General features: G+C 41.4%; 1 protein-coding gene across 1 annotated transcript in view; it reads left to right on the plus strand.

Annotated features, from left to right (window-relative positions):
* PGM1 (phosphoglucomutase 1) overlaps positions 1-24386 on the plus strand; it is a gene marked incomplete in the record, with an annotated part of 97177 nt that overhangs the window by 62481 nt on the left and 10310 nt on the right. Inside the window, 5 exon segments of the mRNA XM_006147532.3 lie at positions 225-415; positions 1759-1913; positions 3974-4089; positions 18862-18997; positions 23783-23966. Coding sequence (XP_006147594.2) covers positions 225-415; positions 1759-1913; positions 3974-4089; positions 18862-18997; positions 23783-23966 — 782 coding nt within the window.

Below are 24386 nucleotides of genomic sequence, written 5' to 3' on the forward strand. Positions count from 1 at the left end.
GCCCTTCCTTTTCCAACCTACTCTCTCATTCTTCTTTTGTTATAGCACCTCTTTGTCAGTCAGACCTATTTGCTCCACTAGCCCCTAAATACAGTGCACACACTCTTATTTCTGCCCATGCTGTTCTTCTCCCCAGAATGTGTCCCACTTGCCCCCTAATCCTTACATACTTTAAGAAGTTTTGGTTTCTGATTCTTGATACTTTTATCTTGTACTTTCTGTAGTTGTGGGCCCATATGTAAAGAAGATCCTCTGTGAAGAACTCGGTGCCCCTGCAAACTCAGCAGTCAACTGTGTTCCCCTGGAGGACTTCGGAGGCCACCACCCTGACCCCAACCTCACTTACGCAGCTGACCTGGTGGAGACCATGAAATCTGGAGAGCATGATTTCGGAGCTGCCTTTGATGGCGATGGGGTAAGTACAAGGGTATGTAAGTGGGTTCTGATGCAGGCCAGTCCTGATCTTACAGGGGGCGGAAATAAGTAGGCTGCTTCCAGCAAGCCCTAGGAGCTGAGGAGTAAGTATCAGCGACCCCACACTGTATATCTGGCATGAGAAATAAATTATGAGAAGACCCTCTTGAACAGAAAGAAGAGTCATTGAAATATAACCCATAAGCTTGGTTTCAGACATTTATGTAACATTCGCTATGTGTGGCAGGGTGATAAAATTCCAGTTATGATACAATGACTTGTCTTTCATGAACTGGTTGAGTTCTATAATAGATAACCCGTCTTCAGTTAGGTTTCTGCCCACGGTAAGCACCTTGCTACCAGTTTAATCTCTGCAAAAGGTTTTGGTTTCATAATATACCCATTCATTTATTCACATTCGCTAAATGAGGTAACTATAATGTTATAGCCTATCTCCAGACTATATTGAGAGCATTAACATTTTATTGTTAATGTAATACAATTAAATTTTTTAAAAATAAACAAGCTATTTTATTTATGCTGGGGACTATGTAGCATGTAAAGAAGAGAGAGATCTGTCTTAGTCTGTTTCGTATCCTTGGTATCTTGCAGATGGCAGGTACTCTACACGTGTACCTAGTTGAAAATATATTTCATCATTGTTATTATTTTCCCCCAAAGAGAATCCATTATTTCCTTAAAAAAAGGTTTTTCTTATATAAATGTTGGGAAGCCAAAGGAGGTTCCTGGTAGATGTTATTTTGCAATGCGTCTTTCTGATGCAGTATGCCGGGGTTTTCTTCTGTCCGTACTCTCAGTTACTTGAGTGTAACTATGTACCAGGCACCCAGAAAGCAGTACAAGTGGCAACGTATTTTGTGGGGCTCAATATCCAATGGAGGGTCCATGATTTAGAAGCTTGTCCCTAAAGAAGTCTGCCTTTGTTCCTCAAAGGATGCCTGGCAAACCTACCAAACTGTGTAAACAGCCAGCATTTCCTTTCTCATTGCATTCTCTCTTCTCCTCTGGGAGAGAGGTGATTGGTTCCAGAGTTTGAGAAAGGTCTAGGAGGTTAAAGGTAGCTGGCCCCTGGAGGGAGAACAGAGTATTCAGCTCAAAAGGAGTTTGTGCTTACACTTTAATTGAAAACAGTTTTAACTCTTTGACCCAATGGTACTATACAAATCCATAAACATGAAAATCCAGTTTTGAAAGTCCAGTATGAGTAAATGTATCGTTTTCAATTTTGTAGTTTTAAATTTTATAAACCACCCATATTCAATAGCTTGGTTTCTTCAGCAGTTTGATTAAAAAGTCCTCCTTTGAATCATCCTTCTCCCAAAGGATCGAAACATGATTCTGGGCAAGCATGGGTTCTTCGTAAACCCTTCAGACTCTGTGGCTGTCATTGCTGCCAACATCTTCAGCATTCCGTATTTCCAGCAAACCGGGGTCCGCGGCTTTGCACGCAGCATGCCTACAAGTGGTGCCTTGGACCGGTAGGTCTCTCGGTTCTCTTGGTCTTCTGTCTCAGATCATCCTGGTCTTCACCATGCCCTCCGTCCTCTGTGCCTGGCACACCTTTCCTCCCCTGTCAGCGTAGACATCTGAGGCATCTTCTGTGCTCAGTGTTCCTTGAATGAAGGAGGAGTGAGGCGTTTTCTGGATTAGATACCCGCTTCTGTGTTGCCTTCGCACTTTCCGCCTCCTCCACTCTGGCACTTATCCCATAGCATCCGGTGACCTGTTTGCTGGGTTGGCTATCTTTTGAGACTGTACACTTCTGCAGAGAAAGGACTGCTTTATTCACCATCCTATGGTCTGCCTGACCAGAGCATGCCTGCCACATAGCAGAACACACATACACAAACACACACATACACACGCATCATTTGAATAAAATGAATGAATGAATGAATGTGAATAAACAAATGGAAGTGCACTTCCATTGCACTTAAAATGTTATTCTAGAGGAACCTTTTCTTCTAGTACTGTGCACAGTTTGGATGAAAGATCAATTTGAAGTAATTTTCATTTTCTTTCATTTTTTTAAGAGAGATTTTTGCTATAGGGTGTGTGCACTTGTCAGAGAGAAAAAAACAAACAAACAAGAAATCATGATGGCTATGCCATGATCCCTTCTCCTCTGTTCTCTTCTCGGGATTTTGGGTACACATGCACATGTGCCCGGTGTGAGTTTCAAGCTGCTGGGTGTGGGACTTGAACTTTGGTCAACTATGTGAGAGTCCAATGACATAACCATTTTGCCATCTACTGGTCCCAGCAATTTTCATTTTTAATAGAATTGGGTCACACATGTAAACATAAATACAATAAAACTCTTTTGTCCCAAGTCTAAAACAGAAAGCTCAAATAGGTTTAAAAATTTACATTCAATTATTTTTTTTTTTCTTTTTTTTTTTAGTAGTGCTATAGGGCTTATGCACTTGCTGGAGAGAGAGAGAGAGAGAGAGAGAGAGAGAAAGAAATTATCCCTCAGGAGGGATGGTCATGCTGCAATTCTTTCTCCATTGTCCTCTCAGGATTTTGGACACACACGCACATGCACCTGGTGTGTGTTTTTCAAGCCACAGTATCCAAGACTCAAATTGCAAAGTCAACCATATGGGAGCACCTTAACCACCACGCTACCTGCTGGTCCCAAGAAAGGAGTTTTTAAAAAAGTAATTCAAAGGTTTTAAATCATCTAAAGATCTATGGGGAGAAGTAAAAGATGAGCTGGAGAGAAAAGGGGGACATTGATCAGTGTGGATGAAGCCGGTGCAAATGGAAGACCCCCTGTGGGCACTTTCCCTGCAAGGGCTTTTGATGAGATGAAGGGAACATGGGGTAACTGAATACTGGGCCACTGGTCATCTAGCAGTGTGTCCTTAGTCTGATCACATAACATTCTGGGCCGTTTCCTTCTCCGTAAAATGCCCACCTCTCAGACCCAGTATCCTATTATTCTACGATTATAAGTGCATCAACCATCATTTAAAAATTCTTAATAGAATGGGTATAGATGCACTCCAGATCCAAAACACATGGCTTTAAATAGCTTAAAAGACAACACTGCACATTTTGCTGCCTTGCTGCTTCTAAAATATTAAATTCCATTATCTGAATTATTTCTTTTTTCTTCTTCTTCTTCCCCCTCCTTACCCCCTGGGGGGTGATTTCTCGCTTTCTATCTCTATGTCTCTCTCTGTCTGTCTGGCGAGCGCACGCGCCCTACAGTGAAAATCTCTCTCTCAAAAAATAAAAAAAAAAGACAACACTGCACATTTTGCTGCCTTGCTGCTTCTAAAATATTAAATTCCATTATCTGAATTATTTCTTTTTTCTTCTTCTTCTTCCCCCTCCTCTGAATCCACATACAATAGTTCATTGTGCACAAGTTTTCTCTTATGCTTTTCCACCAATCTGAGAATTATGGATACCTCTGAGCATTGCTAAATGGGACCCTTGATTACAATAATGGTTGTTCTTTTCCATCTCTCACATGGCTCTGCTAGCAGTCCTGCTGTGATGTAACTTTGATTTCATGCCTTTGAAGGGTGGCTAATGCTACAAAGATCGCTTTGTATGAGACCCCAACTGGCTGGAAGTTTTTTGGGAATTTGATGGATGCAAGCAAACTGTCCCTTTGTGGGGAGGAGAGCTTCGGGACTGGTAAGTTGCACTCCTGTGCTAGCATTTTCTCCCTCGTAACGGCTACTTCCAGTGAAAGTTTAGACTGCTAAGATAGCACTGAAATAGCAACGGTAGCTGATGTGTCCTAAATCAAGACTCCACTTATTTATAACGCCCCTGATGAAGTGTACACATTTGAGCAGCAACGAGCACAGTCAGCCAGGAGGGCTAATTTTACTTCCAGAGGATCACATCAACTGAGACAGGAAGTTTGGGGGCCTCCTCGGTAGCGTGATCATTCAGTCCACAGGGATTAAACAGAATGATAAACATATTTTCCTTCCCTCAGTAGTCAAGGAAACCTTTATAAATGTTTTTATTTCTAGGAAGAAATATGGTGGAGCGAGTCAGTTTTTCTTTTTTATTTAAGAGGAGATTTCAGTACAGCACTAAATCTTTCTCTTTCATAGGCCCAAGTATTCACAACAACAAGTTATGATTTGTCAAGGTTCAATGAAGGAAGACGAATAGGGTGAAACTAAGTTGCTAAGTGATCAAGACATTGACAATATGTCCTTGTGCATGAGGGTATGTGTGTACATTGTAGAACAGTGGAAGAGTGGGACGCAGTATGCCCTGGGGGGGGGTGACAACACCCTTAAACCCCCACTTTCTATGCTCTTCTTTCTCTCTACCTGTCCAAATAGTGACCTGAACTCCAGCCTCCTTCATGACCTTCCCTACTACCCCATCCTACCCATGTCAATCTCTTTTCTACACATCCATCAGGAGTATGGCTTTTTTCCTGTGCTGGGCCACAACCAGATTGTAAAGTACCTACTGCATCTCCTCTCCTTTCTATCCACTAATTGGAAGTAATGGAACTGGTTGCCTTGGTCCTTCAGTACTCTGCTACCACTTTTTAGCAAAGAAAAGATCAAAACCAAGCATTTGATCAGATTGCAATTGCATTGCAATTCATACCACTTTAAATGGAACAGAATAATGATTTCTTTCCAACAAGTCTACAGGTAAGGTGGGTAAGGTAAGCTGATGGGCGGCCCCATGATGCAGTGGTTAAATGCTGTGTAGAGAAAGCCAGATCCCACATGGCTGACCACAGTTTGAATCCTAGCCCTGGTGGCAACACACTGGGCATGTGTGCACTGCCCAGGATCCTGATGAGATGAGAGGAAAAGGGAGTGCTGCTTGAGCAGGCCCTGTTGAGTGCCTTCTCTCTCTCTTTCTCTCTCTCTCTCTCTCATCTCCTCTGGCATTAAACAAGTAAGCTGGTAAATTTGAGGCACCTATTTATAAAGTTCTAAGCAATTTAATATCCTTGAGAGAGTGGCAATACTCTTTGGCAATGAGTCGACTTGGTAGAATTGGAAGGTCTTGGATTGAACAATGTCCACAGAGAAGGCTAGATAACTTTCTAAAATTCTAGATTGTTAACCAGAGATCATAAAGCCACTTCTTAGTCCTTTCCTATTTCATAAAATGTGAATTTTATACTGCCATGAAATTCCCCCCAGTGCTTTTTGGTCCAGGCTTGGTACCAGTCACTTTTCTTTATGGATGAAGATTTGTTTGAAGGCAGGCACCATGTCTAAACCTTGGTTTCCTGCATGAGTGCTAAGCCTAGGGAAAAGAAAAAAAGTCTAGAGTGAAGTTTCTTTCTTTCTTTTCTTTTTTTTTCTTTTCTTTTCTTTCTTTCTTTTTTTTGAGAAGGATTTTTGCTATAGGGCACATGCACTAGCTGGAGAGACAGAGGAGACAGAGAGACAGAAAATGAGAAATCACCTCCCTCCCTGGGGGGAGAATGGCCATCCTACAATCCCTCCTCCTCCATTCTCCTCTCGGGATTTTGGGCATGCACGCACACACACACCTGGTGTGAGTTTTAAGCTGCCAGATCTGGGACTCCAACCACAGTAGACTATGTGGAGTCTAGTGGCATAACTATTATGCCATCTGCTGGTCTCTCTTTTTATCTTTTTTTAAAATTTCTTTCTTTTTTTTTTTTTTTTTTAAGAAGGAAGTTTCTTAGAGTGTGTGAATGGGTTCTGTGGTCAACAAGACCTGGAAACTTGGAGTGTATCTCTCTGTCTTGTGTATTCACAATGATACTAGCGTTTAAAGATTCCAAAACATTCGACTATAAGGAATTCTCTTAATACAGTTTTGCACAAACATACTTAACCACTGTATATATATAAAGTCTTTAAAAAGTTCATGGAAAATACATAATATGAAGAAACTGCATACTTTTAATTTTTTTTTCACCAAAATGAACTCATAATTGAATCCCATTTCGCCACAAAACAATTTAAAATTATATATTGTTTCATGGAAAATGAGATTAAACATTGTTTACCCAATATATATAAAATATATATGCTATTTAGTATATTACTATATAAACATTTTATTTTTATAGAATTATTTATTTAATTTTATTTACCATTATTATCTTTTTTTATTTTTTATTTTTTTGGGGAGAGATTTTCGCTATAGGGCACTTGCGCTTGCCAGACAGAAAGAGAGAGAAATAGAGACAGAAAGCGAGAAATCACTCCCCAGGGGGGATGGCCACGCCGCAATCCCTTCTCCTCCATTCTCCTCTCAGGATCTTGGGCACGCACGCACACGCACCTGGCGTGAGTTTTAAGCCACTGGGTCTGGGACGCGAACTGCGGTCGACTATGTGGGAGTCCAGTGACATAGCCATTACGCTAACTGCTGGTTCCCTACCATTATTATCTTTTAATTTGACCATAGAGAGAGAAGGAAAGTGAGAAAGCAAGGTGCCAGGTTTGGGACTCGAAGTACAATCAGCTATTTGGAAGTTCAACACCCTAGCCACCATACCACCTGCTGGCCCCTAAAAATATTTTAAATGACATTAAATACCACTATAATATGTATAGAAATAATGTATGAATTTATATATATATATATATATATATACACACACACACATGTAGTATAGACACATGTTATATATGTATATATGCACATGTAATATTACTGGCGATTATGTATGTATATATTATTACATATTGTATATGCATGTGTACATATACACATATAGGTATGTAATATATTATATAAAACATTCAGTTACAGTTTGTTTCACAGACCCATGTGAGAAGCATTGAGTAAGAAAGGTCTGAGCCCTAGAACCAACAGGGGTCCCTGGTGTCAACCGGGAGCAACTCTGCACACAGGACATTACAAGCTGTTCCTCTTTTACACAGCAGAGTCTCCAAATACTAGAAGCAGTTCTCAGGTGCCTTCTTCTCCAGGCTATCCATCTTTAGTTTCTGTAACTGCTCATTATTTCATATTGTTTATAGAGCCAGCAGCATGACTTCTAGATGCTTCTGTGTTCACCAGTGACCGTCTTGGAAGGTCATGCCCAGAACTATGCCCAGATCTTCCGGAGTTGGCCCAGCAAGTGAAGAGTGCAGTAGGATGATTATTTCTAGTGATCCTGGCGCTGTGCTTTTCTTTTTTGACTGTCAGAAGCCATGTACACTTTCCATTGAGAGAGAAAGAGAGAGAGAACACACCCTCCTGTCCACTGGAGTATGGTCGTGCCATAATCCATTTCTTCCATTTCTTCATTCCATCAGGATTTGGGGCATGCACTCACACCAGGCATGCTTTTCAAGCCAACAAGGCTGGGATTTGAACCATGATCAGCCATGTGGGATTTTGCTCCCTACACACAGGACTAACCTACTGTACTACAGGGCCAATCCTGTGCTTTTCTTGATAACTTTCACTTCAGTTCCATAATACTGTTTTGCTCACACAAGGTTGTGAATAATTAATCCTTAGAATTTTTACCCAGGAGAATTTGCTAAGACAAGGCACTTGTCTTATATTTATATTTATACAATTATGTTATATTTGTACAATTAATGTCCATGAACCCAAGTTTTAGACTTTGGATTCTTCCTTGCTATAGTTGGTTGTTATTTATTAACCCATTCAACAAATATCTAGTGCCAACCATGGTCTTACTTCTCCTTTATATCTTTTATGCTCCAGCAGAGAACACATCATGAGCATAATCCATACGCTTGTTTTCTTGTTGAAAAAGAAGTTGTGTAATATTTCTGAGATAAACATTTTAAAAATTTGACTGCATAACCATGGGTTGCTACCATTATGAACAAGTACACCTTGTTTATAAATTTATAATAATATAATAAATTTATTTAACTGAACTTCTGATCCCCTTATTTATAGAGGAGTTAATTCCTACCTACTGTGCCCCTCACTGAGAATGTTTGCACTGGTACTTTTCCCAAGTTTCCTGAGGTGGACATCAGTTGACTCTATGAGCTTGGAAGTATTTGAATTCTATGACTTAATTAAGTGCAGGATGCTTTCTGCTTTTTTCTAGACAAAAGCAGTGGCAATTTCTCAGTTAAACCTCCTTGAATTTCCAAAGTAGGTCAGATTTTCTGGTCATTGGCTTTCATAGTACCATGTACTTCTTTTTGTTGTGCTTGTTGCAACTGTGATTTTAAATTATTCATGATTGGGACTAGCAGATGGCATAATGGTTGCAATGCTGGACTCCCACATGGCTGACTGTGGTTCGAGTCCTGGACCTGACATCTTAAAACTCTCACCAGGCATGTGTGCATGCATGCCCAAAATCCCAAGAGGAGAATAGAGGAGAAGGGATTGTCAAGTGGCCACCTCCCCTGGGGAGTGATTTCTTGCTTTCTCTCTCTCTCTCTGGAGAGCACACATGTCCTATAGCAAAAATCTCTCTCTAGAAAAATAATTGTTCTTGACTGGGCCAGCTGGTGGCATGAAGGTTAAGGTGCTAGATCCCACATGGCCAACTCTTCAGTTCTAATTCCTCACCTGGAAGCTTGAAAATCACATTGAGCATATGTGCATGCATGCCCAAAATCCTGAGAGGAGAGTGGAGGAGAAGGGATTATGGCATTGCCGTCGCTCTGGGGGAGGAGGGGTGATTTCTCACTTTCCAAAAACTCTCTCTCTCTCTCTCGCAAGTACATATAAAAACTAATATATACATATATGTGTGTGTGTGTGTGTGTGTGTGTGTGTGTGTATATGTATATATATATATATATATATACACATTTATATATAAATGATAATTTGCTTAACCTTTGTTGGCTCCAGGAGACCGCAAGTTCCATGAGGACAAAAGTCTTATCTGTCTTATTAGTACTCTGTGGTATTCCCATAGTTCTCCATTGAGCCCACCATGGACTAGGAGCTCCATAAATGCTTGTCAAATGAGTGAACCCACTATTCAGTTGGCTTCTTCCATTTAGACAAACAGAATTCTGCTGCTGGAAAGGAAAAGGAAAGAAGTTTAAAGGTCACATGATGCAACTTCCTGTATGACGCTGGAATTACAAGTGACCAGTCAGTGCTTTTCTGCTTCAGCACCTGCCTCGGAGGAGAATCTGCTCCTCTCCTCTTCACAGCATTCTGAAACTCTTGAGAGAACTCAGTACCACTCCCATTCCTCAGTCCAGGGTTGGGGACCCCAAGGTCTTAGTGGGAAGAAATGAGCTTATACGAAAGAAAACAAGTGTACTGGTAAGGAGGGGCAAAGGAGTCAGACTTCAGAAGAACTGGTTCACCAAGCAAAACGATCACTGCATTTACGGAAGCCCAGAGTAGTGCCAACGCTGCCACGTGTACATGAGTCTGCTCACGGTGAGAAGCAGTGCCTCGCCCACAGGCTTATCATGACCACACCAGCCAGACAGTTCCTCAGACATCAGCATTACAAACGCCAGGGGTAAATGTGGTTTTTGTTAGGGAGTCAGAAATGGGGACCAGAACTAGACAGAAGGAACCTGTTGTTTTGGTTGATCTCAGTGCAAAGCTGCAAAGCTGTTTTTTCTCTCCTTACTGAGGAGGATGATGGACGTCCTTACACACAATGGCAGAGGGCAGTGTCAGATCTGTCCCACCTTGAGCTTGTTGGAATATTGAAAGTGAAGTCAACACATAGAACGTCACTGTCTCTGAAACCCTTCCTCAGGAAAATGAGGGACTTCGGAAAGAGGGATAGAAACCAGGTAGATGATGAACTTGGCATCACTTAGAGCTGGGCCAGTAAATAATGATCTGGTCCAGTCTAGATGTTAACAATATTTCCCTCCTGTATTATCTTTTTCTTTTTTTCATAGAGGTTTTTCTTTGCTTTAGGGTATGTGCGCTTGCTGAAGAGAGACAGAGACCATGTGAGAGGGAAAGTGAGAAATCACCACCCCAGGGGGCATGGCCACACCGCGATCCTTTTTTCTCCCAGTATATTGAGCACACATGTATGCACACGTGCCTGGCGTGAGTTTCAAGCCATCAGGTCCAAGACTCAAACCACTGTTGACCATGTGGGAGTCCAGCAACATAACCGTTATACCATCTGCTGGGCTCTCCCCTGTTTTATCTTTAGAAGGTTCTAGTAATAATGCCTCATATAGATGTGATTACTTTGAGAAATACATCATTAGAGCCTGCCTGTGGCTTGGTGGTTAAAGCAATTGGATCTTTCCTGAGTGACCACACAGTTCAAGTCCCTGACCTGGGGGCATGAAAAACATGGTAAGTGTGTGTGCGAGTGTGTGCCCAAAATCCCAAGAAGAGCGAGAAGGAGGAAAGGGGATTGTGGTGTGACTTTCCCCAAAAAGGCGTGCTTTCTCGTTTTCTGTCTCTCACTGGCTTTGGCAAGCGTTCATGTCTCCTGGCAAAGAAAAAAAAGAAACATACAGCATTAATACATTACAATTAATTTTTTTAGAAAGAATTATTTTATTTAACTCTATCTATCTATCTATCTATTTTAATTTGACCAGAGAGGGACAGAGTGAGAGAGAGAGAGAGAGGGAAAGTGAGAAAGGAAGCCCCAGGTCCGGGACTCAAACTGTGGTTGGGCATGTGGGAGTCCAGTGCCCTTAACTACCACACCACCTGCTGGTCCCAACAAATTTCTTCTCATTTTAATTTCTTTTTCTTTTTTTCTTTTGAGAGATTTTCACTATAGGGCGTATGCATGCTCCAGACAGAGAGAGAGAGACATAGAGACAGAAAGCGAGAAATCACCCCCAAGGGGGGATGGTCACGCCGCAATCCCTTCTCCTCCATGCTCCTCTTGGGAGCTTGGGCACGCACGCACACATACCCAATGTGAGTTTGAAGCCACCAGGTCCGGGACGCGAACCGCTGTCAACTACATGGGAGTCCAGCAACATAGCCATTACGCTAACTGCTGGTTCCCTCATTTTAATTTCTTGTGAAAAGTCCTTCATGTTTGCACAACCACCTCTCATTTAATGACCTACCTGTTTAGAAACTTCTTGGACTTTCGAACAGCTCTCCAGAGCAGGGAATCCCCTTCCTTAGTCTGTGAGTTTTGGGAATCCCCTGTCTAGTTTGTCTGTTTCCCTAGTTAGTCATACAAGGCTGAATATTTCATTTATAAATTTGTGCTTTACTGGGTGCCCATAGTAGTATTCAGAATAACTAAAAATTATTACACTGGATTTATATTATTGTACTGTGGTGTGTCTGTTGCTTTCTGGCATTTACCTATTGTGTACTTTTTGTATGGATAGAATTACATCGTTTGAGACCAGCAGGTGACATAGTGGTTAGGGTGTTAAACTCTCATGTAGCCAGCCTTGGCTCAAGTCCTAGGTCTGGTGGCTTGCTTTTTCATTTTCCCTCTCTCTTTCTCTTTCTGGTGAGTGCATGTGTCCTACAGCAAATTTAAATAATAATAATAATAAATACACTTACATAAATAATAATTATTATTAATTTGCGGGGGGAGAGGTTTTTGCTATAGGGCGCATGTACTTGCCAGAAAGAGAGAGACAGAGAGACAGAAAGTGAGAAATCACCCTCTGTGGGGATGGCCATGCTGCAATCCCTTCTCCTTCATTCTCCTCTTGGGATCTTGGGCACGCACGCACACGCGCCCCGTGTGAGTTTAAACCACTGGGTCTGGGACTTGAACTGCAGTCGACTACATGGGAGTCCAGCGACATAACCATTACACCAACTGCTGGTCCCCATAAATAATTATTTTTTTAAGAATTATTTTATTTAACTTTATTTTAATTTGACCAGAGAGGGACAGAGTCAGAGAGAGAGAGAGAGAGAAAGTGAGAAAGCAAGCCACGGGGTCTGAGACTCAAACCATGGTCAGCCATATGCAAGTCAAGTGCCCTTAATCACCATGCCACCTGCCGGCCCCATACATAATTCTGTTTTTACAAAAAGAATTACATTATTCTAGTGTTGGTTGTGTAATATCTATTGAAAATATATACCCTGTAACACCATGACCCACCACAAGACATCTGTCTTTAAGCTCTTCGATTATCAACCAAATCCCTTGACCTAGACACAGGAACAGAGCTCAGTCGAGGAGGGCCAGAACGTCTTTGCATCAATTCATTCTTCAAATGTTTATTGACCTTTGGTCGCATCCCAGGTACAGAGTTAAGCTCTGAGGACAAATGGTATGTAAAACTTCCCCACAGAGGGCTCCATGTGTTTACTTCTGGGGAAGGCCATCAGACCGTGGTGAGGTCATTACAGTGTGCAGAGTGATGGGAGGTGATGTATATAGGGTACCCCGGGAGCGGATATCCGAGTGCCTCACGTGGTTCTGTCGTGCAGGGAATCCGATTTGCTGTCAGATTCTCTGCTTATTCTCATTTGCATAGCTCTTGAGTCCGTGCACTTGCAGATAAGGCCCTCAGGGAAAGGTTGCAGAGCCCATGTCTAGAGAGATGCAGACAGCCCACCGCAGTGCAGCGAGGCTTCTCCCCTAATTATAACTAACTCATTCTAACTGTTCCCTGCACGTCCGTCTCCCTCACCTTTATGTCTGGGCTCAGCTGTGAGGGCAGGGCCATGTCTTACTCATCTTGGTATTTTCTCATGTGTTTGGCAGGTACTGGCACTGCTGCATGTTGGTTGGGTGTAAAGTGAAGTTTGTGTTAAGTTCCTGTCCTTCAGGGACTTCCTCCAAAGGCACCTTGTGGAAAGGAGACGCAGTGCTGAGGGCCGTCATTGGGCAGTGTGGGATTCATTACTACATGGGAAGTCTGGAAGTTTCTGGAGACAACCCCAGGGGGTTGGCGTGATCTGAAAGAGGCTTCCTGAGAAGCTCTCCTTCCTTTCTGGGTGAAGTCATTTGTATAGGGGAGGGCAAAGAGGTCACTACACGCTGAGTGTGTCTGCTGGGCCACCTGGCCAGAGAGCTGGGGTCTGGCATTTCCTGGGCAAAGCTTTATTGAAAACTAGCTGTGTCCAGGCACCAGCTGGGGGTCCAAGTCATTACCTAGGGTGGGGTGTGGTCACAGGGAATGAGAGAGAACAGAGGGAGACAAGGAAGGCGTCCTGGATGAGGGTGGAGGTGAAGGTAAGTGCAGGAGATGCTAGCCAGTCCACGGTGTGCATGGGGTGGAAACGTCCAGGCAGAGAACAGCATTTTTGTGGGGCTGGAGGAAAGAGATAATGGACAGAGAAAGAAAGGAAGGGAGACAGGCAAAAAGACAGCACTAATTTCCGAGAACTCCGTGTAGCTGTATTTCAGCTGCCACATCCCATCCTCAGAGCTGTCACCTGGGAGGGGCAGAGGCCGGGCGGCTCCTGAGATGCCCATTCTGGCAAATGTAACCAAATCCTTACACCGTTAGCTTCTGGCTCTCAGCAAGGGCTGACATTTTTCTTGGCTGAGACCCAGAGTGTGCCCTGACTGAGTCGAGTTTGTACTTACCACAAGGTGCTGATGAGGCCAAAGTAGTGACAGGTGTTTGAAGATGCTGAAAGGGCACAATTGCCACCTGCTCAGTTGGTCTCTGAACTGGACCAAGTCCAAAGAGACCCAGTACAAAGCCCACCACTGCCTTCATGTCTGCCGGGACGAGCAGCTCTTGTTAGTAGTGTTTGCTCCTTACTCACACTTAAACAAGCTTGGCTTCTTTTACTTTTAACCAAGTAAAGCTAATGATACAAGTAATTCATGGTTGTTTTTTTTTTTTCTTTTTTATGGGAAAATAAGGAAAGAAAACAAAAACACTGTATTTCTACTGCCCAGAGGAAAGAGCATATTGGATTATGTTCTTCCATTTTCTTATCTGAAGAAAGGGTTCTTCAAAAAGTTTATGGAAAATGCATATTATCAACAAACTGTGCATGGATTTCCTTTCCTTTTTGGCACCAAAATAAACTTAAACTTTAATTCCATTTTCCACAAACTTTTGAAATCCCTTGTATAAAGAACATTATTTTTGAAAGCTTAATAAAGTCCGTAGAAAACATTTATTTTCCATACCATTTACAAAATTTTCTTCTTATTCATAGAGCTATCTTGCATTTAGATAGTATTTAACAGTTTATAAAGTATCTCGTGCTTTCTTTCAGTAATTTCTCATAATTATGTGATAAAGATGAATATTATCCTCATTTCATAGTCAATGAAACTAAGGCTCAGAAAAGTTAAGTGACTTGTCCAAATTCAAACAACTTATAAGTATCAGAGTCTCAAATTCAGGTTTTCTGAATCTTCTTTATTTTTTAAAGAATTTTGTATTTAATTATATTTATTATTATTATTATTTAATATGATGAGAGAGGGAAAGCAAGCTGCCAGGTCCAGGACTCAAACTACAGTTGGCTATGTAGGAGTCCAGCCTCTTAACTACTGATTCTTAAGTATCAAGCATTCCCTACTGAGCCATGCCTGCAATAATAATAACTTTAGAAACACATACATGCACTATTGCCTTTTTTCATAGCAGTATGTCGTTATTCATTAGAACATGGAAGGAAATGAAATGTACACAGCCTTCCTGATTATTAATTAAATTACCTCGAGTTTTGATTGATGCAGCGTGATTAGTGAAATTAATCAGAATATCTAAAGAGATGGAGGATCGTGCAATTGGAATAGAATATTTGTTTATGTTACCCCGAGGCAGATTTTTTTTTTTTTTGGTTTCTGCTATTTTGTTTATAATAATGCTGTGTGGTTTCACTATTTCCAAGTCACTTGGTCAGTGTTAGGCAAGATTTTTAGATTTTATTTTCATTTCCACATAAAAGAAAAGAAAAACTAAGTTTTTTTACTTGAAGCATAAAAAGCACAAAGGAACACCGGCTCCTAGGTGTTTGCTCTAGCCAAGGAAAAAGAGAAAAGGAAAAATTTAGGAAAAAAAAAGAAAAACAATTTTTTAAATAAAGAAAAGAGGAAGAAATAACCCAGTGGAGCACAGACAAACAATTTCAAGCCGTATTCTGCTGCCATGAATTCCTAATACACTGGAACGCTCCCAGAAGCTTGCTTCTCAGGATGAACTGTTGCCAAAACATATCATCATTAGCAAAACCATAAGTGGCAGAGAGTTCACTTTTTTTTCTTAAAATAGCAATAAAGGCAAATCAAAGTCTATAGATAATAAAATTAGATAAATATTTATAAAATTTGTTATGTACAACACTAAAAATACTGCCTACTATTTCTAGTTTTGCCAAGATTTCTTTCTTTTTCTTTTTGTAAAGAGAGATTTTTGCTATAGGGTACATGTGCTTGGAAAGACAGAGATACGGAGAGACAGAAAGGGAGAAATCATCCACGGTGGGGGAGGGCCACACCACAACGGAGAGACAGAAAGGGAGAAATCATCCACAGTGGGGGAGACAGGGTCGGGGAGGGCCACACCACAGTCCTCCATTCTCCTCTCAGGATTTTGGGTATGCACACACACACGCGCGCACACACACACACACACACACACACACACATGCTTGCCATTGGTTTCAAGCCACTGGATCTGGGACTTGAACTGCAGTCAACTACATGGATGTCTAGCGATACAGTTAACTACATGGATGTCCAGTGATGCAACCATTATGCCATCTGCTAGTCCAGCATCCAGGTTTTTTATATACATACATTTGTGGTGTGGCCATTCCCCCAGGGGGTGATTTCTCGCTTTCTGTCTCTCTGTCTCTCTCTGTCTTTCTGGTGAGCGCGTGAGCCCTATAATAAGAACCTCTCAAAAGAAAAAAAAAAAGCCAGATTTTTATTGTGTTAATTGGTTACTTGTACATACAAGGAGTCTTCAAAAAGTTCATAGAAATGTGAAAAACTGTGCATAGATTAAAAAAAATTATCTTGCACCCACATAAACTTGTACCGTAATTTCATTTTCCATGAACTTTTTGAAGTACTTTCATATTTATGCTTTTTGGTGAATTGCCTATTTATATTGTTGGCCTATTTTTTTAAATGAGGTTTTGCTTTTTCTTATTTTTCCGTAAGAATCTTTTCTCTATTGAGTGTATTAAACATCTACCTTAACATTGTAAATGTGCTGATTTTTAAAAATGTGTTGGTGCCTTTTAATTTTATCTCTAATTATTTTTGCCATATAGAAATGTTCATTTCTGGGCCAGCCCCGTAGTGCAGTGGTTAAAGTAGGTGGATCACACAGTGGCTGACCGTGGTTTGAATACTACCCTGGTGGCTTGAAAAACACACTGAGCGCACGTGTAGGCACACTCAAAATCTTGATGGGTTGAAGAAATGGAAGGAAAAGTATTGTGGCCTGACAATGACCCATTGGGATGCTTTTTTTCTCTTTGATAAATTCATGCACCATCTGGAAAATTTAAAAAAGAATGCTCATACATAGACAAATATATCGATCTTTTTCTTTATGAATACTGAATTTACATGTATTTGACACTTCCAAGATTTAAAGAAATATTTATATATGTCTTATAGTATTTAAATTTTTTCAATTGTTTAAAAGCTTACTTATGTATTTTTTCAAATGTGGGAGAAAGGGGAGACAGAGAGAGACAGCCACACCTCATAGAGTCTTCATGCTGTGACCTACCCCTAACCTCGGCCAACCTAGATCATGGGCACACACATGTGCCAGGCATGTACAGGGAGGCCATGGGACATGAACCTGAGGCCTTCCCATGTGAGTCCTGTTATGTTACCTCTGCACCATCATCTGGCCCCATCTACTTTTGAAATTTTTTAAAGAATTATTTATTTTTGTTTGTTTAATAATTTATTTTAATTTGATTAGAGAGAGAGAAAAAGAAGGAAAGTGAGAAAGCAAGCTGCCAGTCCAGGACTGGAACCACTGTCAGCTGTGTGGGAATCCAGTGCCTTAACCACCATGCCACCTGTGAGCTCCCTACTTTGGAATTTTTAATTCATCTAGAATTCTTTTTTATATGGTGTTTGTAAGGGAATGAATGTGACATTTTTTTCTCCCAAACTGTTTAGGAAATTATCTGAACACCATTTAAAATAATCCATTCTTGAAGCCAATATATGGCGTAATTATTACATTGCTGGACTCTCACATGGTTGACACAGTTCAAGTCCTGGATTCAGTGGCTTAAAAATCACACTGGGCATATGTGCATCCATGCCCATGATCTCAGGAGAATGGAGGAGACGGGATTGCAATGTGGCCATCTCTCCCTCTCGCTCTCTCTGTCTTTCTCTCTCCCCAGCGAGTGTATGTGCCCTAAGGCAAAAACATCTTTTAAAAAAGAAGGAAAAAAAGGGAATACATTCTTTTCCCATAACCTTAGAGTGACACTTTGATCCTATACTCCAGCCTCATTAGGATTGGATCTCTTTCTAAATCTTTTCTTTAAAGATTTCATTAAACTTCTAAACTACTTTTTTATTTTATTTATTTGTAAGAGAGAGAAGGAAAGTGAGAAAGCATCCCCCTATCAGGGATGGTCATGCTGCAATCCCTTCTCCTCCATTTCTCCTTCTGAGATTTTTCAAGCCATCGGATCCACGACTTAAACCATACAGTTGGCCATGTGGGATCCAGCTGCCTTAATCACCAGACCACCGATCCCACATGGCTGCCAGTGTGGTTTGACTTCCAAACCCAGTGGCTTAAAAATCACACTGGGCATATGTGCATCCATGCCCACGATCTCAGGAGAATGGAGGAGACGGGATTGCAATGTGGCCATCTCTCCCTCTCGCTCTCTCTGTCTTTCTCTATCCCCAGCGAGTATATGTGCCCTAAGGCAAAAACATCTTTAAAAAAAGAAGGAAAAAAAGGGAATACATTCTTTTCCCATAACCTTAGAGTGACACTTTGATCCTATACTCCAGCCTCATTAGGATTGGATCTCTTTCTAAATCTTTTCTTTAAAGATTTCATTAAACTTCTAAACTACTTTTTTATTTTATTTATTTGTAAGAGAGAGAAGGAAAGTGAGAAAGCATCCCCCTATCAGGGATGGTCATGCTGCAATCCCTTCTCCTCCATTTCTCCTTCTGAGATTTTTCAAGCCATCGGATCCACGACTTAAACCATACAGTTGGCCATGTGGGATCCAGCTGCCTTAATCACCAGACCACTGTCTGAACCCACACTCTTAATTTTCTAAAGTTTATGATGGTCCTGTTCTTCTGTTTGTTTATTTAAAATTTATTTTCTTTTTTCCTCTTACATTTGTGTCTTATAGTTGCTATGTGAAGTTTCACCAAAGTATTTCACTGGCGTTTTTATTGGCACCTGCCTTAAATTTCTACGTTACCTTGGGAAGCATTAACCTTTCTACATGCCTTGCTTTGTTCAATAGGTGATTCCCTCCACATACTGAAGTCCTCGGCGAAGCTTTATGATGGTTATAGTTGGCGATCTGCATGCTTACTGTGAGCTTCTTCTGGGGTATTTTGGAGAAATCACAGTTCTCACAGCATCTTGCTCTTCCAACCACCAGGTTCTGACCACATCCGAGAAAAAGACGGTTTGTGGGCTGTCCTCGCCTGGCTCTCCATTCTAGCCACCCGCAAACAGAGCGTGGAGGACATCCTCAAAGATCACTGGCAAAAGTATGGTCGAAATTTCTTCACCAGGTACGCCACAGCCTGGCTGGGCTATGAGGTAGGGTGGGGAAGTGGGCAGAGAGAATTCTCATGCGTACAAAGTCTTTCGAGTCTGAAGCGATAATAAAACTCCAGTTCATTCAGTTTCAACCAATCAGGGATTTTTTTTCAAAAGTGTTTATCCCTTTACTGATGATAGGATGTACATAGACACATGTGAGAGAGAAAGAGAGAAATGACCACCCTCCACAGGGTCTGGTCACACCGTCCTTTTCTTCCTGTAGCCCATTGGATCCCAGGCACTCACATTCATATCTAGTGTATTTCAGGCTGACCAGGCTGAGAACTGGAACCAGAGTTGCCATGCGGGGTTGGCTTCCCATGAGCAGTACATTAACACTGTGCCGTGGAAAGTGGCCCAAACTAAGGATTTGAAAGTAATTCAGTCAGGGTCAGGAGGATGTCAACTTTTATGTGAGCCCACAAAGAATGAGGCTTAAGAAATTTAGTTCACGTATTGAAAAGAATAAATGCTTTGTTAAGTATCTTGAGTGTACCCATTAGCTGGCCATGATAACAACATTAAATTTGGATTCTAAAGAATGGATTGAGTCTTATTTGTGCCCCTTACTAATGAGAAGTCATTTAGCCTCTCTCTGTACTCAGTTTTCTCACCTAGAAATGAGAATAACAGTCCAGTCATTGAGAGAATTAAATAAAGCATGAGTCTAAAAATGTTTTAGGGCACTAAAAGTATGGAAATTTTTTTTCTTAAATTATGGAAATAATTACTGTTAGTTTAAATCAACTTTCCTGACTTATTAAAATAGATCCCCAAAGATTGTGTACTTATTAATACTTCATTCATTGATTCAATGAATATTTACTGCATACCTATCTTTTTCTGCCAGTTACTTAGGATTCAGCAGTGAACAAAATGCCCAAGAACACAGAATTATTATTTTTTTAACCATGCTTACTCCTATTTTTAAAAAGCTTTTTAAAAAAAAAAAAAAAAAGCAAAACTAGTAGTCTTTTTCACTAATTCCAGTTTGCTTTTCTCCCAATAAATAATAAAAAAAAAAAATAAAAAAAAAAAAAAAAAGGCAAAACTAGTAGTGGTTTTCACTAATTCCAATTTGCTTTTCTCCCAATAAATAATAATAAAAAAAAACAACCTTTAAAAACTATTTTTCTAGGGGGCCAGCTGGTGGGACGGTGAAGGTGGCTCAATCCCACATGGCCAACTGCACAATTCAAGTCCCAGACTTGGTGTCTTGAAAAACACACTGGGCACCTGAAATCCCGAAAGGAAAAATGGAGAAGGGATTGGAGTGTGATCATTCCCCACAGGAGAGTGCTTTCTCACTTTTCTTTCCCTGTCTCTCTCCACTGAGCACACATGCTCTCTAGCAAATTCAAAAAATAAAAAGTATCTAGAACCCAGTATTCTAATCATGAAAAGAGAACATAAAAAAAGAGATATTAGAGGGACCAGCAGTTATCGTAATGGCTATGTCGCTGGACTCCCATGTAATCGACCACGGTTCTAGTCCCGGACCCGGTAGCTTAAAACTGAAGCCAGGCGCGTGTGCGTGCATGCCCAAGATCCCGAGAGGAGAATGGAGGAGAAGGGATTGCGGCGTGGCCATCCTCCCTGGGGGGTGATTTCTCACTTTCTGTCTCTCTGTCTCTCTCTGTCTGTCTGGTGAGCGCAGGTGCCCTATAGCGAAAACCTCTCAAAAAAAAAAAAAAAAAGAGAGAGATTAGATAAATCATTTATGCATAAGAAATGTATGAATGTAATTTCTCTGGACCTCGGTTGCCTTTCATATAAAATGGGTGAGTTAGACTAGAGAATTTTAAAAATATATTCCAGATTTAATAGTACATGATCTTCCTCAGTGAATGAATGTAAAATAAATTAAATTAAATTTAAAAAGTAGTACATGATCTTCAGATAGTCAAGGAATAATTCAGCCTTAAACAACCTGGACTCCTTAATCAGAATACTGTTATTACATTTGGACAAGTTCATTGATGTCTTCCTCCTCCCAGTTACCCAAGTTACTCTTCTGTGGAAGACTTAAGTAATAGCCGCCACATGGCACCACATAATACTCTGGAAATCAAGGTAAAAATCTACTCTTTTTTTTTTTTTAATAGGTTTTCATCTTAGGGCCCATGCACTCATTGGAGAGAGAGAGAGACAGAGACAGAGGGAAAGTGAGAAATCACATACCTCAGGGAAGGTGGCCATGCAGTAATTTCTTTCTTCTCCTGGGATCTTGGGCACACACTCGATACGTACCCGGCATGGTTTTCAAGTCACTGGGTCTGGGACTCAAGCGGCAGTTGGCTATGTGGGAGTCCAGTGATGTAACTTCTGCACCATTTGCTAGCCCTAAGAATCTACTCTTTAAGAGCCAGAAACACCTGGTGATTCAGAAGTCATGAATTCTCTAGAATCTGAAGTTTCACGAAAATAAGACCCTGTCTATTTTTGTGCCCATGGTATCCCCAAACACCTAACTCATAGTAGACATGTTGTAAATATGGTTTTAATAGATGGATAAATGAGTTAACAAATACACAGTAGCAAGAGTGGAATAAAATCAGGAAGAGTTGTTCAGTGAAAAGGTCATTCTTAAAATAGTTCGACTCGTCATATAAAAACTGTTTTAGGGTCAGCCCGTGGCATGGCAGGGTGGTTGATGCAGCTGGATCCCATGTAGCCAATAGCAGGGTTCAAGTCCTGGATCCAGCATCTTGAAAAACACATCACGTGCATGTGTGTGAATGCCTCAAAACCTGAAAAGACAGAGAAATAGAAGGGATTGCAGCATAATCATTTCCCATGGAAGAAGAGTTCTTTCTCTCCCCCTCCCAACCTCCAGCAAGCATATGCACCCTCTGGCAAATAAAAATGTTTTTAATTAAAAAATATCTATTTTGAATAAATTTTTAAAATTATCAAATATAGCTGCTAATCGAGTATTATAAATTGAGTCCTTAGAACCTGAATTTATCATGAGCTGTGACTCCATTCTACCCTCCAGTTATTGAACAGAAGTCCCGAGAGCAGTTTGGCATGCATTTTCTCATGCCACCCTCGGAACAGTTATTGATCACAGGGACCAGCAGATGGCGTGATGGTTACGTTGTTGGACTTGCATGCAGTCAGCTACAATCGAGTATTATAAATTGAGTCCTTAGAACCTGAATTTATCATGAGCTGTGACTCCATTCTACCCTCCAGTTATTGAACAGAAGTCCCGAGAGCAGTTTGGCATGCATTTTCTCATGCCACCCTCGGAACAGTTATTGATCACAGGGACCAGCAGATGGCGTGATGGTTACGTTGCTGGACTTGCATGCAGTCAGCTACGGTTCAAATCCTGAACCCAGTGGTTTAAAACTCACGCCAGACACGTGTGCATGCATGCCCAAAATCACAAGACAAGAAGGGAGAAGGGGTTGCAGCGTGGCCGTGCTTCCTGGGAGGTGATTTCTCACTTTCTGTCTCTCTGTCTCTCTGGTGAGCACACACACCCTATAGCAAAAATCTCTCTTAAAACAAATAAAAAACAGTTATTGATCAGGCAACTGAGATTCTGAGAGTTGGAGCAACTGGCCTATATTCTAAAATTAATAACTGGAGGTTGGATTCATAGCTCATGCTGTCCGATTGCAAAGCTCAGATTCTTTCCATTACACCCCTCTGTGCCTAGGATTTATAAAACATTTCCCTCAAACACCCAAAGGTCACAGTGTAAAACACAAACACCTGGTTGTAATTTCTTGCTGTTTATCATTTTAACTGGGGGACAGAACTGACTTCAAGATTAAGGGGACTGTTTTGTCCTTGATTCATGGAATCCTGGAGCCAGAATCGGTTGGTTTTAATTCCCCGGTATTTCTCATGTCTCAGAGGTGTCATCTTGCACATCTCGTGTTTGTTTCACTATTGCAAATAAATATAGACTCTGCTATCTTGAGCCTCTAAAAATTAACTCTCCCAAGAGAGTGTGTGCCACTAGGTCATACAAAGCCACCTGCAACAGTATTTATCCTCATAAGAAAGCAGTTAAGAACAATTCTTGAAGGAAGAATAATTATCATGGAGTTTCTTTTGTGATACACTTTTTTCCCCCTTGACCCTTTTGCATCCACATCAGGCCTCTATCAGGGTAAATCCATAACACTTTGGGCCAGGATCCACTCTTCCCGGGAGGAGGACAGCAGTTCTGAGGTAAAGAATTAGTGCTTGGCTCCTTTGTCTGGTCACTGAAAACTTGGCCTTGCTGTAGGAAGTTCCTGTGGAGTCTGGAGCTCTCCTGAGCCAAAATTTCAGCAGGCTCAGGCAGGTCACAAACTGGGAGCAGTCCCAGCATTCCCCCTAAAGAAGCCGCAGCAGTTTAGAAGAGAAGCGCCTGAGTCATGTGCACGTTTCCGTAGACTTCTGGAGAGATAACACTGCTTTTGATTCTACCTCGTCAGGATGTGCTGATTAAATGTCAGATAGTATCTTTTAAAAGCCTTTGAAGTCTCATAGAACTTTAGTCTGTAGAAAAGCCAAGATGGGTGTTTTCTGCCTATTCAGAAGCTCCTAACCCTTCCTTGAAATCCTTCAAACCCTTTCTTTCATCCCTGGCCTGTTTCATCTCCAGGGACTGACAAGCCCATATTTCTACCAGCTTCTTCTGAAGTTGGATGGTTTTGGGGGCGGGCCAAACAAATGATGCAGAAAGTGCTGATACACCTTGGTCTGCTCCGGAGTCAGCCTGCAGGCCTCAACTTGGCGACTTCTTCCAGGTATGATTATGAGGAGGTGGAGGCTGAGGGTGCGAACAAAATGATGAAGGACCTGGAGGCCATGATGTTTGATCGCTCCTTTGTGGGGAAACAGTTCTCCGTGAGTGACAAAGTTTACACCGTGGAGAAGGCCGATAACTTCGAATACAGTGACCCAGTGGACGGAAGCATTTCAAGAAATCAGGTAGGAATCAGTTCATGTCTGTGTAGGGGAAAGGTCTTGCAGCTTTGACTCTGATAATCTGAAGAGAAAAAAGAAGCCCCTGGGTCATTTTCCTTTGCTGCCTTGTTTTCTAGGGCAGCCATGCTCAGCTAGTTTTATGCTGGGTGACATGTGGCTCACATGCACTCAGAGGAGAAATTGTTTTTTTCCCCTGGTTCTTTGTTGTTCCCTATGCCCTCATTCTGGGATTCTTACTCTAGAATCCAGAGGGATTTTTGTACCCTCTGGAATTATGTGTAAGATATCATGTCTGGGAGCCAGCAGGTAGCATAAGGGTTATGTCACTGGACTCCCACATAGTCAACCGCAGTTCAAGTCCCGGACCCAGTGGCTTGAAACTCACAGCAGGTGCATGTGCGCGCATGCCCAAAATCCAAAGAG

The sequence above is a fragment of the Tupaia chinensis genome, unplaced genomic scaffold, assembly GCF_000334495.1.
Source record: "Tupaia chinensis unplaced genomic scaffold, TupChi_1.0 Scaffold000215_1, whole genome shotgun sequence".
NCBI classification, from domain to species: domain Eukaryota; kingdom Metazoa; phylum Chordata; class Mammalia; order Scandentia; family Tupaiidae; genus Tupaia; species Tupaia belangeri.